Here is a 13,062-nt window from a genome sequence, read left to right as displayed (position 1 = left end):
TCTGTGTTCAATCTAGCCTCATTTTATTTTTCTTTCTTTTATAGTGTTTAATTTTTTGGTAATAGAGAACTTCAAAGTAAGAGGGATAGTATAATAAAACCTGATGAACTCACTGCCTGATATCAGAAATTGCAACCTTAATTAATTCTAGTATATTTTTACAAGTGTTTTAGACTAAAATAAAGGGAGATGTTCAGCCTCAGGTGTAGAAGCAGTGGACCAATTCCCCCCATGAGGGAGAATGAAGAGCAGGAGAGGAGAGGCTGGTGGCTCCCAGGAGCAGGTCATCCGCTCCCACTGTAAGGCTCCTGTGTGTTCAATAAACTGCCCTTTGCACAGGTACTAAGGCTCAGTTATTGGAAACCATTATTATTACAGTTTCTAAGTAATTAACAAGTGATGCATAGGGATGGTCAGTTATGTGACTGTGCGTGTGCGTGTGTGCACGCACGAGCGCATGTTTGGATCATAACAGAAACACCACCATTTCTTTGTAATCAGCTGAAATCAACACTCATTAGTGGGCCTTTCATGGGCAATAACAGATTTTACAGCCACCTGTCCTTTCTTTTTTCTTTACAACTTTGTGTGTTTGTGTTTTCACGGCATGCTCAGGGCACAGTATGTTCTGCACGCAAGAGGGGGCTGCACAGGCTCTGGCTCCCCCTCAGGCACGTCCCTCTTGATATAATGTGTAGCGTGGAACTTCTCTCTGTGTGTTCTGTGAAGGGGCCCCGCAGTCCCCCAGCTGGGACACCTGCCCTGGAGCCTTTGGCAGGGCTGGGCACTGGTGGAGCCTGAGGCTAGACTCAGGGAGCCACATGGTGGGAACCACAGGACACTGGGACGTGGGTTTAATCTGAGCCTGTCTGCGGGTAGTAGTGTCACAGTGGGAGGGACAGGAGGCAGGGTGAGTCCGTGACTCCTGGAGAGGGATCTGTCACGATCCACATGGCGTTCCTTCTCTCATCCTTCTGTGCTTCTACTTGCGGGACTTTCCTACAATTCTATCTGTGCCCATGCACAGTTATATAGCATCAAGATGAGGCTCCCTCTTTGCTTGGGCCAGAGAGAGAGAGAAACAGAGAGAGAAACAGAGAGACAGGGAGACAGAAAGAGAGAGACACAGAGAAGTTCACACAGCTGACAGTGGGCTAAAGGAGGAAGTGTCCACCCTGAGAAGGGAAAGGAAGAGGAAGGCAGAAGGAGGGGCCGGGCCAGGTGTCCCAACACAGCGACAGGAGCACACAGGGACATGCCAGGGCTGCCTCCAAAGACCTGGTTCAGCTGAGGAATGACAGACCCCACAAAGGGCTTCCCACATCAGATGGGCCAGAATGTTCCCTGGAGGTCACGAAAGAGGAGCTCAAATCTCTCTTGCCTTGGGGTGGCTTCAAGGCAGAGGCCAAGGGCACTTTGTACCTCTCTCCATCCGTCCCCTCTCCTCCTGGGAGTCCTGCTGTGGGCAGGTGTAGGTGTGGGCCTAGCTGCATCAGTTAGGAGGGTTCAAGCTGGGGTTCCTGTGGCCCACCGATCCCCTGGATCTCACTGCTGATGTCCCCCTTGGCTCGCTTCTGCCCTGGGGTTTCCCAGACATAGCTGCTCCTTCTGAGGTGTCCTCATCCCCAGAGGCCTGGGCCACAGGCAGAAGAGAGCTTCTCCTGGGGACAGCCCCCAGTCTTGTCACCTCCCAGCCCGGCCTGGCCTCCTGTCCTGGCTACAACAGAGGCACTGGGGTTGTGACATGGATCTGATGGATGGCCCAGTCCTGGTCCCACAGATGCCGCCCCAGCCTTCACCCCTACACCAGCCGCCTGCCCACAGAGTGTCCATCCCCTGAAGTCCGGGACCTGTCACTGCTCTCCTAGGCCTTGGTGCTGCCTGCTCCTCTCACACCGGCCCCTCCTCCCAGCACACCTGCTTGGGGGCCATCTGGAGCTTTACACTCTGCACACCTGTCTCAGAGCAGGTGCCATGGTAGTATGGGGGCATCTCTCCTGCTGGGGCTGGGACAATTCCTGCCAGGGATGTGGGTGACCATGATGGAGCGCTGTACCTTATTCCATCCTCATTCCACTTCCGAGCCTGCCCCTTCAATGGGGCAAACGTGCCCAGGGCAGCTGGAGAGAGAATGGTCAGTTCCTCCTGGGATGCCCTCGTCATGTTACAGATTGAATTGTGTCACCCCAAATTCATATGTTGAAGCCCTAATCCCAATGTGATGGTGTTTGGAGATGGGGCCTTTGGGAGATAGTTAGATTTAGGCAAGGTAAGGAGGGGGAGGCCCTATGATACAGTTATATTCTTATAAGAAGAGACACCAGAGAGTTTGTTTTCACACTCTCTCCACCATATGAGGACACAGCAAGAAGGTGGCTGTCTACAAGCCAGGAAGAGAGCCCTCCCTGCAACCTGACCATGCTGTCACTTGATCTTGGACCTTCAGCCTCCAGAATAGTGAGAAATAAATTTCTGTTGTTGCTAAGCCATCAGTGGATGGTATTCTGTTATGGCAGCCTGAGCTGATCAACACACCTGAATCTCATCTTTCCAGGCTCCTTCCTGAAAAAGGATCACCAAATCTACCAGGTAAAGCTAACCAGACTTGCAGTGGACCTTCATCTGTCCATAGTGAGGTGACAGTGAAAATATAGACCAAGAGAAGTGCCCAGGGCCCAATTTCAGGCCACCCAGAAATGGTGGTCCAGTAAGGGATGGACCTCGATGCCAAAGGAATGAGTCAGTGCTGGTGGGGTACCAGGCAACCACAGCTGATAAGGAAGGGGCTTATGAGGGGTGGGGGTGGCATCAGTGGGATCAGGCTTGCCGCTAAGGAGCTGACATCCACATGGAGAAGTCACCGGGCATGGAAGTCACCGGCCACAGCCTCCTGCAGATTATAAAGGAATGACCTTTATAATCCACAGGTAAGATCTGGAAGGTTAGTACCGGCAAGATGGCTGCTCTCGATCAGAGAATTGGAAAGGGGGAAAACAGCAATACTTTAGTCTCTTCCAAAGCAACGAAAAGGAGAAGGAAGACAGTTCCTCCTGGGAGTCTGCATAGAGACAACCACAGCTGATGTCTTGGGGACAACTTTGAAAGGGCAAGGAGGGCATTGCTCATTGCTCCAAGGTCAAACACTGGCTTGGGGTAGGGGCAGCACTTCCCAGAGACACTGGACTGGACCTGGGTCGGCCTGGGCAGCCAGCTCACTTGGAAAACATCAGATCCTTAGGATGATCCTAAAACCAAGCCTGGTTCCCCCGAGACAAGGACCAAGTCCTCTCTGCAGTCAGAGCAAGCAGGCAGGAGTGGCCATTGCAGCTCCACGCTTCCCTCATCTGGAACTTGGCACCCTGCGATCTGGGCACTGGAGGAGGAGTAGGTGGAGCAGAGACAAGTGCAGAAGTCAGTGATACTCATCCTGTCTGTTTAAAATTTGGTATTTTGTCCGTCATAATTTGTTTACATTCATTTGGATTATTTAAAATAACATGTAATCTTGATGATTGATGTTTCTGGTGACCCCTTAAAGTTTGTGCCTGAGGCACTGCCTTGCTCCATTCTTGGCCCTGACAAGGGTGTCAGTGACCTCTCAGGGTTCTGGGGTCAACAGCTGGCCCTGGTCAGGACCAGCACCCCCTCAGACATGGAGCAGATACAGGATGGGGCATGGGCAGCCTCAGAGTCTGAGGCTGGATGCCTAGCCCAAGAAGGTGGCTCACTCACATGCCACTGTGAACGCAAGGGGCTCGGGGACAGCTCTGCTGTGGCCTTTATTAAAGTGATTCCCTGTGCACACATGTGTGCATATGCATGTACACATGGAGGTATGCACATGCACACATAAGCACAGGCAAAAACATGCACACATAGCACATTCACACGCGCGCACATACACACGGGCACCCTGTGCTTTCTCTCCCCATTTGGGGAAAGTGCCGGCTCTCCACAGCCCACATGTCCACCCCTCCCCAGCTTTAAGCCATCTCTCTGGTCATGCCACAGAGAGCCACCTCCTTCTCCCCAGGTGGCCTGAAGGGGCCCCTTGGGGCAGGATTTCTTATCCAAATTGCTGCCATAGCACCAGTGACAGGCAGATCTGGGACTTGGCTGGGGCCTTGGCCGGTCCAGCTGTCTGGCTGCACACCCTCTCACTTGGGCTGGCTGTTTTCCTCCTAACATCATTAGTTCTGCCAGAAGCAGAGCCAGCCTGGGGTTTATGCTGACCTGGTCATTTCACACAGAGGCAAGAGGGAAGCATGCCCAGAGTGACTGGCTCTGCCCACTTACCCCTTCTCCCCAATTCTGCCTGGGCCCCCAGCTGGGGTGATGCAGGCATGTTCCCCCCAATGTTTCACAGCAAAGTCCCCTGTCCCCAACTCTCTCCTTGCTCACTTCTGGGCTCAGGGCTGGCTCAGAGCATGCCTGAATTTCTCTGTTTTTGGAAAAAGCAACTGTCCTACATGCCCCAGCAGGCCACAGCAGCCCTGTGAAGTCATTCCTGTGAGGAGGTGAGGCATCTTTGACTTGTCACCATGTCAAGTGAGTGTTGTCTCGAAATCAGGTAGTGGGCTTTTCCCACAAGACGTCACATCCCTAACCGCCCCCCCAACCCCATCTAGGGCTCTAAACTCTCCAGAACCCCTCCCCAGTGGAGGCCACTGCCCGGACCTCTTGGCAGCCTAACTTCCAGGTCGCAGGGCCAGAGTCCAAAGCTGGACAGGTCTGCCAGGCCGCTGGGGCCTTTCTGCCCCACAAGGCACCCCTGGAAAGACCCTTCTCAAAGAGCCTGTGCATAACATCAGATTCTCAGTTTCAAACCCTCATTAGTGCCACACCACGGAATGCTGGGGACAGGCAAGCAAACACTCCCAGAATGCCCAATGGAGGGCGAGCTACCTTCTCCTTCTTGGTGGCCTCCATCCTGACTCTGTCATCCAGCATCTGCACAGCAGCCAGCGTGGGGAGCTGGGACCCCTCAGCCTTCCCCAACAGGCTTCTGAAGTGAAAATGTCCAAGGCTTCTCCCCCGCAGGGGTCACAGCCCGCCCTAGGTCCCCGGGAGAATATGATCCTGCTCAGACTGGTTTGGGGTTTGAAGTTCAGTCAGTTTCCTCCTTTTCATTGTTCTCCAGAGAGTTGGCAAGCGTTCCCTTCCAGACCCTTCCTCACTGCACCCGGGTGTTCTCCAGGCAGGGCCATTGCTTGGCGCTTGGGTGGCGTCCTCAGTGCCTTCTTTCCCAGTTGTGCTGAGCTGTGGGGCTTAGTGTCTTTCAGACAGGCTCCGTAGGAAAGGTCCTCTCCCTCCTGCGGCCTGAGGACAGCTTTTGAGTAATTAGGCTGCAGGTGACTGTGTCTCACACCTAGCCTGCTTCCCCGGGGCTCAGGCGCCACTTGGCACTTCTTGCTCCAACCAGGTGTGGAGTGGGGGATACTCCTGCCAGGGCTTCTGTGCTCCTGAGAGGGCCTGTGGTTGTCATGGTGACCAGGAGTGACCTCAGCAGGGCTGACCATCCTGTCATTAGAGCTGCCATGCATAAAACTGGGACTGATGGCAAAGAGCCTCCATCCCCATCACCATGGTGACCACTCAATCACCTTGTCGCTGCAGTGACTGCTAGTCTGTTAAGCCTTTGCCACCTGTTCAGGTCCTAGGGCAGTGTCTCAGGGTCTCCCACACTCCTGTTCTGAGGAGCAGAGTCCCCAGTTGGTTGAAATGTCACCTGATCCAAGGGCAGCTGCACTACACATTGGCCAGAGCCTAGTAGAGCTGAGCATCTCAGCTTTAAAATGCATTTCAAAGCCTTTTTCTTTAGTCTTAAAATGTAGCCTTGAAATGTGCTTTGAAACTCTGCTTCTCTCCCTTTCCCACTAGACACTCCTTTGCACTGCGCCTGCTTATCTAACTATATGCTTACTTGGGAATTCCAGGGGCTAATCTCGAAACAAAAACCAGACACAGAACTCCTGCAGAATCCCCCAACTTAGGGGGAGTCAGAACAATTCGTCCACCACCACCTGGCCGAAGTCAAGATAATGTCAGGACAGGTGATTACTCAAGACAACCATGGGAACAAGACACACAGACCCTGTACCCTGCACTGCTCCCATGTATCTCCCATTCCAAGTTTTCCTTTGAGAATCCGATGATACATTTTAAAACCTGAGATAATAGAATGCTTTAAAACAACGATTCAACATCTTCTCAGTTTGCTGGCTCTGGTTAAAACTACTTTTCCTCCCACCAAACCTCTACTTTTGTATTTGGCTTTCAAGCAGCGGAATCCAAGTCTGGTTACAATGGGGAACATTTACCCATCAGGGTCTACTTGAAACAATGAGTGGTTTAGTTGAGGACCCCAGAGTGGCAGAATCTCTGAACCATTCAATGCACCCAAAGGAAAGTCCTCCGTCCTCCTCCCTGTGGTGGGGTGGATGGTACATTCCTGGCTGATGAATTGGGGAGCAGGTGGGGAGGGAGCTGCCCTCCCCAGGTGTAGGGCTGAGGGCCCCACAGGGTCGTGGGGTGAGCCTTATGCTGTGCTGAGGTGCAGGATCCGAGAAATAAAGAGACAGGACACAGAAGTACAAGGAAAACACAGCTGGGCTCGGGGGGCCACGCCACCTATAAGCGGAGTCAGGCGAGGCCCCAAATGTCCAGAAGCATGTGTATTTATTGTGTATAGGTTAGGGGGCAGGGCAGCGAGTAAAATCATCTTTAAGGATAGTGATAGGGTCGTAAGCAATAAAAGATGGGGTCAACTCCCATTAGGTTACCTAGGCCAGGAGGTGGACAGTGCGCAGCAAGGGGCCCGTTCCCATGAAGGCAAGGGCCGTGTGCAGTAAGGGGTCCACCCCCATTAGGTCACCGAGGCTTGAAGGTGGGCCGTGTGCAGTGAAGAGGGTGCAGTGTGCAATACTTCTATCTATGGGCAAACTACTTCTAAGAAGATTTATAGGAGGATGCTTTAAGTCATATAGCAGTGGCAGAGCTGTCAAGGTTACCGCCACCTTCTGGCAGCTTCCAATGGGTTCTATGGGAAGATGCTTTTCAAGCAGCACAGTAGCAAGAGCTGATAAAGTTCACAGTCACCAAGGTGGATTGCAGGTCTGAGGGCGGCCTTCCACAAGAACTGGAGCAAAGTCCTACAACTCCTTTATCAGGAGGAGTGGCTCTTGCCCCAAGCCTGCCATACAGCGGGTATCTTTACGATACTGAATGCTGCCACCTGGGCCATGGATTCTTGTCCGGTATAACTTTTTCCCTTAAATCATGCTCTGCACTGTGTCTGCTCTAGGCATTCCTCCAACTATAAGCTGCTTATCCCTTAATTCATGCTCTGTACTGTGTCCACTCTAGACATTCCTCTGATAAGAACTAAGATATAATTATAGGTATATATGTAGGGAAATATTCTTTAGGCACTCATACTACCAACTATTATATGATTATATCTAGAGGATTATATAAAGGGATTCTTCAAGCCCTAATTCTATAAACTAATATATGATTATGTAAAGGATTATATAAAAGGAAATAGCTGGGTAGTAACACTATAAAGTGAGACATTCCTCAAGCCCTAGCTGTGACAGAGTTCTGTTTAGCTCTCATTCCTCGGTGCCTGTATGGAGGGTTACCCCCACCCAGGTGGAGCTTCTTCAGGATGCCCTTTGTCTCTCTGGCCCCATCCCTCCAGACACTCAACAATTCTGCTTCAGCCCCTCCTCCACCCTGCTGGCCCCTGCTCCCTGGCCCGTTGCCTCCTACTTCACACCTGCTCCCCTCTCTCCCCTGCCACCCTTGGTAGCGTCTCCCATTTGTGCCACCTTGTAATTGTTCTCTCCTTGCCCTTTGTCTTGTGTCATTATAATGGAGAATATTTGGGAGGGAGTTCACACAAACATGTATTTAATCATCCATGATAACTCAAAGTTTGTATGTATCTTGCTTGGCGTTCCCTGACCCTCTCCAATCTGTGCCAGTTACTTTGCCTCTCTCTTCTTAAGTGTTGAACAAAGTCCTGAGCTTTGCTCTGATTGGATGGCCTACTGATGGCCAGCTGAGTGGCCTGCTGATTGGCTGAAGCTTGGATCAGGTGCCCATCCATGGATCAATTGCTGTGGCAATAAGGACCACTGGTTGATAGGCTCAGGCCCAGGGCACCACGTGGTAGAGGTAGATGAGCCTCTAGGTCATGATGTGGTTTTCCTGTGAGGACTTTCCCTGTGTGCTCACTGTTGTTGTTTGTTAGGTTGTGTTTGGTGTCCCCTTTCCAAGGGAACACCTTGTGTTCTTTCCCTTCCTTTGCATCCTCCTTTCTGCTCTCACTGGGCCTAAAGCCTAGAGGATGTGGGAGGTACATGCCTGGTCATGGAGCAGGGGATTCCTCTGCAGGCCTTCCCACCTGCCCCTCTTTGCTAGCTCTGCAGACTTTCTCTCCCTTTTCATACGGGGCAGCCCCATGGCCATCAGGGTATCATCAACAGGACAAGCCACTGGCCTAAATGACTATGTGTCCCAATTCTAAATTCCTGGCATTCATCCAGCATGGCTACTGATATGGTTTGGATATATGTCCCCAACAAATTTCATCTGAATTGTAATCTCAATGTTGGAGGTGTGGCCTGGTGGGAGGTGTTTGAGTCATGGGGGAGGATCCCTTATGAATGGCTTGGGCTATCCCCTTGGTAATGGGTGAGTTCTTGCTCTGAGTTCACACAAGATCTGGTTGTTTAAAAGTGTGGCACTTCCTAATGCCTCTCTCTCTCTCACTCCTGCTTCCGCTATGTGATGTACCTGCTTCCCCTTTGCCTTCTGCCATGACTGTAAGTTTCCTGAGGCCTCCTCAGAGGCTGAGTAGATGCCAGCACTATGCCTCCTGTAGAGCCAGCAGAACTGTGAGCCAATGAAACCTCTTTTCTTTATAAATTACCCAGTCTCAGGTATTTCTTTATAGCAATACAAAAATGGCCGAATACAGTTACCTATCCATTTCTGGCCCCCCAGCTGCAGAGGGGTGTCTTAGGACAAATACAACTTCTGGGAAGCCCCTGCGGGGGCACAGTCTCAAAATCAGGGCACCTGCCTCCTGTCTTCCTTGGCTGTAATACCTTCCTGCCCATATACACTCTTGTCCTGTCCCTCCCTTACTCTGACACCCCCTATTGCTTCATAGCCAGTGGCAGAGCTCAAGCCTTTGGTGGCAGACTATGCCTGTCTTCCCTGTGGCCTGGAGAACCCAGAGGGAGCCCTAGATGCCTCAGTGTGGGGTTGTGGTGGGGAGCAGTTCTCCTGGGGGCTGTGTCTGCTGACGTCAAGTCTGTGCACCTGAGGCTTGGTGAACTAAGGCCATGGAGGCCTGACCACATTAGTGGCCCCTTTCCACACCTCTTTCCTATTGAGCTGTGGAGTCATATAGCTCAGCTATATGCCTTGGCCTTGGCTAATTGAATGAGGAGGTGTGGGGGCAAGGACCATCGTGTGGCTGGGCTCCCCACCTGGACTGGGCCTTCTGGGGGTATGCTCCTTGATAGGCTTTTTCCCAACTCCTCAAAGGTTCTGCTGTATAGCAAGGGCTGGCACCTTATATGAGCTGGGCAAGGCTGCAAAAGTGGGTGGGTACCTGTTTTGCCCAGTGGGGCAAACTTACAGGGCCTGGGCTGTTTATCTTGGACAGTGTTAACTCCAGTTCTGTCTACAGAAAGGCTTTTCTTCTAGGTCCCAGCACCAAAGCGGGAAGCCTGGACTAGAGAACTCTGCTACCCACACTCCTGTGCAGGCTTCATTCATAGCCTTACTGCCCCGTCCCTGCATTTTCCATTCCCACAATTTTGTACCTACAGAACAGTTGCAAGGACAACAAGAAATTCCTAGATACCTTTCACGCTGATTCCTGTATTTGCTTTATCACACACATACACACACACACACACACACACACACACCACAGTGAGTAATTTGCAGACAAAATGTCTCTTTACTTCTAAATTCTTATGCATATTTCCTATAAACAAAGACCTCTCTTATATAACCATGGCATGGTGATTGAAAGCAGGAAATTAAAATAGATACAATACTATTGTTTAATCTAGAGGCCTTAGTTGGGTTTTAGCCTATCTTCAAATCTCTACTTCCCATAGATTGTAGAACGCCTTCAACCCACTACGATTAATAATCCTTTTTCTCATTAATGAGAAGACAAATAATTATCACCTGTTAAATATCAGCAATCACTAGAGCTTGTAATATAATGTTTTATCATTCCCAACAACATTCCTGTGGAAAGAATACTTGTCTAGTTTTATAGACGAAGAAAAAAAAGGAGACTCAGGGAGGTAACAGTTTGCTCACTTTTGTGATTCTGTGATGTGTCAGTGCTGGGATTGAATCCAAGTTGGGTGACAGCCAGGGTGACAGAGTGGAAGGCAGGCAGGTCTTGCTTTTCGGTAACACAGTGAACTTGGGAAGTCTGCAACCACATGACTATGAATGAGGCTTCCTGGAATGGTAGAGGCTGAGCAAGGCCAGAGAGGAGCAGGAAGAGTTGCCAGGGGCGGAGCTGGGCTGCATGACTGTTAAGCATTTCATCACTGTTGACATCTGAACCCCAACTCTGTCCCTTACTAACAATCTCCTTAAACTGAATCTCAGTTTCTATGTCTGTAAGGTGGCAATAATATCTTCCCCTGTTTTTTTGTGAGGATTAAATGAAGTAGCACATGGAAAGTACTTGGTCTAAGGTAAACTTTGGGACAACTACTATAATGTGTCAAGTGAATACACTGAAATTTATTCCATCTAAGCACTGTCTTCCTGATCTTTTTGCACAACTTTAAGCGGAAAGAAGAGGGTTCCAGATTTTCCTGAGAAATGGCTCTCATCTGCCTCCTACAGGGAAATGGTGTCAATGCAGTCAGATGAGCCTGGACTGATAGCACCCAGCAACCCAGCTTGTCAGACTACGTATCTGTGGATGGCTGAGCCTAGCCATGGCCAGTGGCTGCTCCTGATGTTTACCACCAAAACAGAGGAAATGTGGAAAACCCCTTTCCACCCTCTGTACCTGGAAACACCCAAGAAAGAGGGTTGGTGAGAGAGGTACTGTGTAAGTGGGCAGGTGGTGGGAACTTCCTTTCACCACAGATTAATTAAGGCAATGTTTCTCAGCTGGGCAGAGTGGCGCATGCTTATAATCCCAGCACTTTGGGAGGCTGAGGTGGGTGGAGCGCATGAGGTCAGGAGTTCGAGACCAGCCTGGCCAACATGGTGAAATCCTGTCTCTATTAAAGATACAAAAATTAGCTGGGTGTTGGGGTGCACGCCTGTAATCCCAGCTACTCAGGAAGCTGAGGCACGAGAATTGCTTGAACCCAGGAGGGAGAGGTTGCAGTGAGCGGGTTCATACCACGGCACTTCTGCCTGGGCAACAGAGCAAGACCCTGTCTCAAAACAAAACAAAACAAACAAGTACACACACACACACACACACACACACACACACACACAGCAATGTTTCTCTAAACTACTGCTCCCAAGGGACATTTTGACATTTTTGATTGTGCAGTGGGGAGGGGGTGGGTTGGTACTGACATCTAGCGGGTACAAGGCCTGAGATGCTGCCTGCACAATGCACAAGGCAGTCTCTCAACAACAAAGAACTATCCAACCCAAAATGTCCATATTGCCGAGGTTGAGAAACCTTGATTTAGAGTAATGTTTAAAGTGATGCTGTTGTTTTTTCAATATATCATCTCTTTCCCATAATCTCAGATACGGCTGTTTCTGGCATCATGATTTTGTGACCTTTACTGACAACTTCCAAAGACCAAGGTCCTTTCAGATGTATATGTCTTGCAAGTTCCTTTCTGATTACATGTGAAACTGTGTCTGAGGGGGTTAAAGAAACTAGTAACTAATAGAAATCTTTATGTTGTCTTGCAGGGCAGCTGATAAACAGTTTGCTGTAATGCCCTCTGCTTATACAACTTGCTGAAACAGGCTGCAACCAATATGGCCGACTGGAGCCTTGGCAAAATAGACTTATTAGCCTGATGAGTGGGTCTTTGATGTCACAGCCCGAATTTCCACATTTTGTTTTATACCAACTCCCCTGAATTTGCACGTGACCCAGGAAACAGTATGAAGAAGCAACAGCATATGGCCAAGGGATTTTCTAACCGCTTCTTCGTTTCAGCCAATCACTGCCCAGCTCGAAACTCCGCCTCCAAAATCTCTCCCTTAAATTTACTGCTGCGAAGCAAGTACTGGGAGACCGATTTGAGCCCATTTTCTGTCTCCTTGCAAGGCTGCTTGAAAACAAATCTTTCTTGCTACAAAAATCCAATGCTTGGATGTTTGGTTTTACGTTGTGCGTAGGCAAACGCACCCCGTTTAGTTTAGTAACACGTGATATCACTTACTACACAAGAAATGGGCAAGGTACGGCATCTTCAGGGAACTGTGCCTCACTCATTCCCATCCGTGGGCTTGCCTTCTTTCAACAACTCAAGCAAAAAGTTCTCAACGTCACTGTGCACCAAGCTGCTCCTTGCAGTGTGGAACTCAATTTCTGCCGGCTTTAGAGGTAAACAGGCTCTGCTCCTCTGTGAAGTCCTAAATCAGTGCTTTCCCATGCATCCCGGCAGCCTTGTGCCTTGGGGTCCCGTGTCACCCGGGGTCTGCTCCTCCACGCGGCAGGAGCAGTCAATGATCTGAAACCTGAAGGGGCCTCTGAAACAAAAGGGTCCTGACTCCCGGAAGATATGCAGAGAACTGGCACCTCGGTATTGCCCTGGGTTTCACTGCCCAAGAAGTAGCTATGGACCTATAGACTGCACTTGTTACCTGGCGTACAGAGTGAGAGTGACCTGGACGGCTCAGCACAACCCTGAGGGGCTGGGGACCACGACGGAGGGTTCAAGCCGCTCCGAGAGGCCCAGCACCACGCAATACAAGACGGCACAGTACCCCACCTTGCGGCCGACTCCACCTGGAGAGCAGGGAGGGGCCAGGCTCACGGGAGGCGTGGGGTTCCGCCTCTCGCTGCAATGTGCCCCC

The 13,062-nt window shown here is 50.5% G+C and overlaps 1 protein-coding gene across 1 annotated transcript in view; it reads right to left on the bottom strand.

Moving 5' to 3' along the window:
- The window catches only part of GCK (glucokinase), a 37,102-nt gene extending 31,659 nt beyond the window's left edge, over positions 1–5,443 (bottom strand). Inside the window, exon 1 of the mRNA XM_017515405.2 lies at positions 4,906–5,443. Coding sequence (XP_017370894.1) covers positions 4,906–4,950 — 45 coding nt within the window. The 5' untranslated portion in view covers positions 4,951–5,443. The remainder of the gene's footprint in view (positions 1–4,905) is intronic.
- Positions 5,444–13,062: the final 7,619 nt, after the last annotated feature.

Source organism: Cebus imitator, unplaced genomic scaffold (assembly GCF_001604975.1).
Source record: "Cebus imitator isolate Cc_AM_T3 unplaced genomic scaffold, Cebus_imitator-1.0 Scaffold548, whole genome shotgun sequence".
NCBI classification, from domain to species: domain Eukaryota; kingdom Metazoa; phylum Chordata; class Mammalia; order Primates; family Cebidae; genus Cebus; species Cebus imitator.
This window is presented reverse-complemented; position numbering and strand designations above follow the sequence as displayed.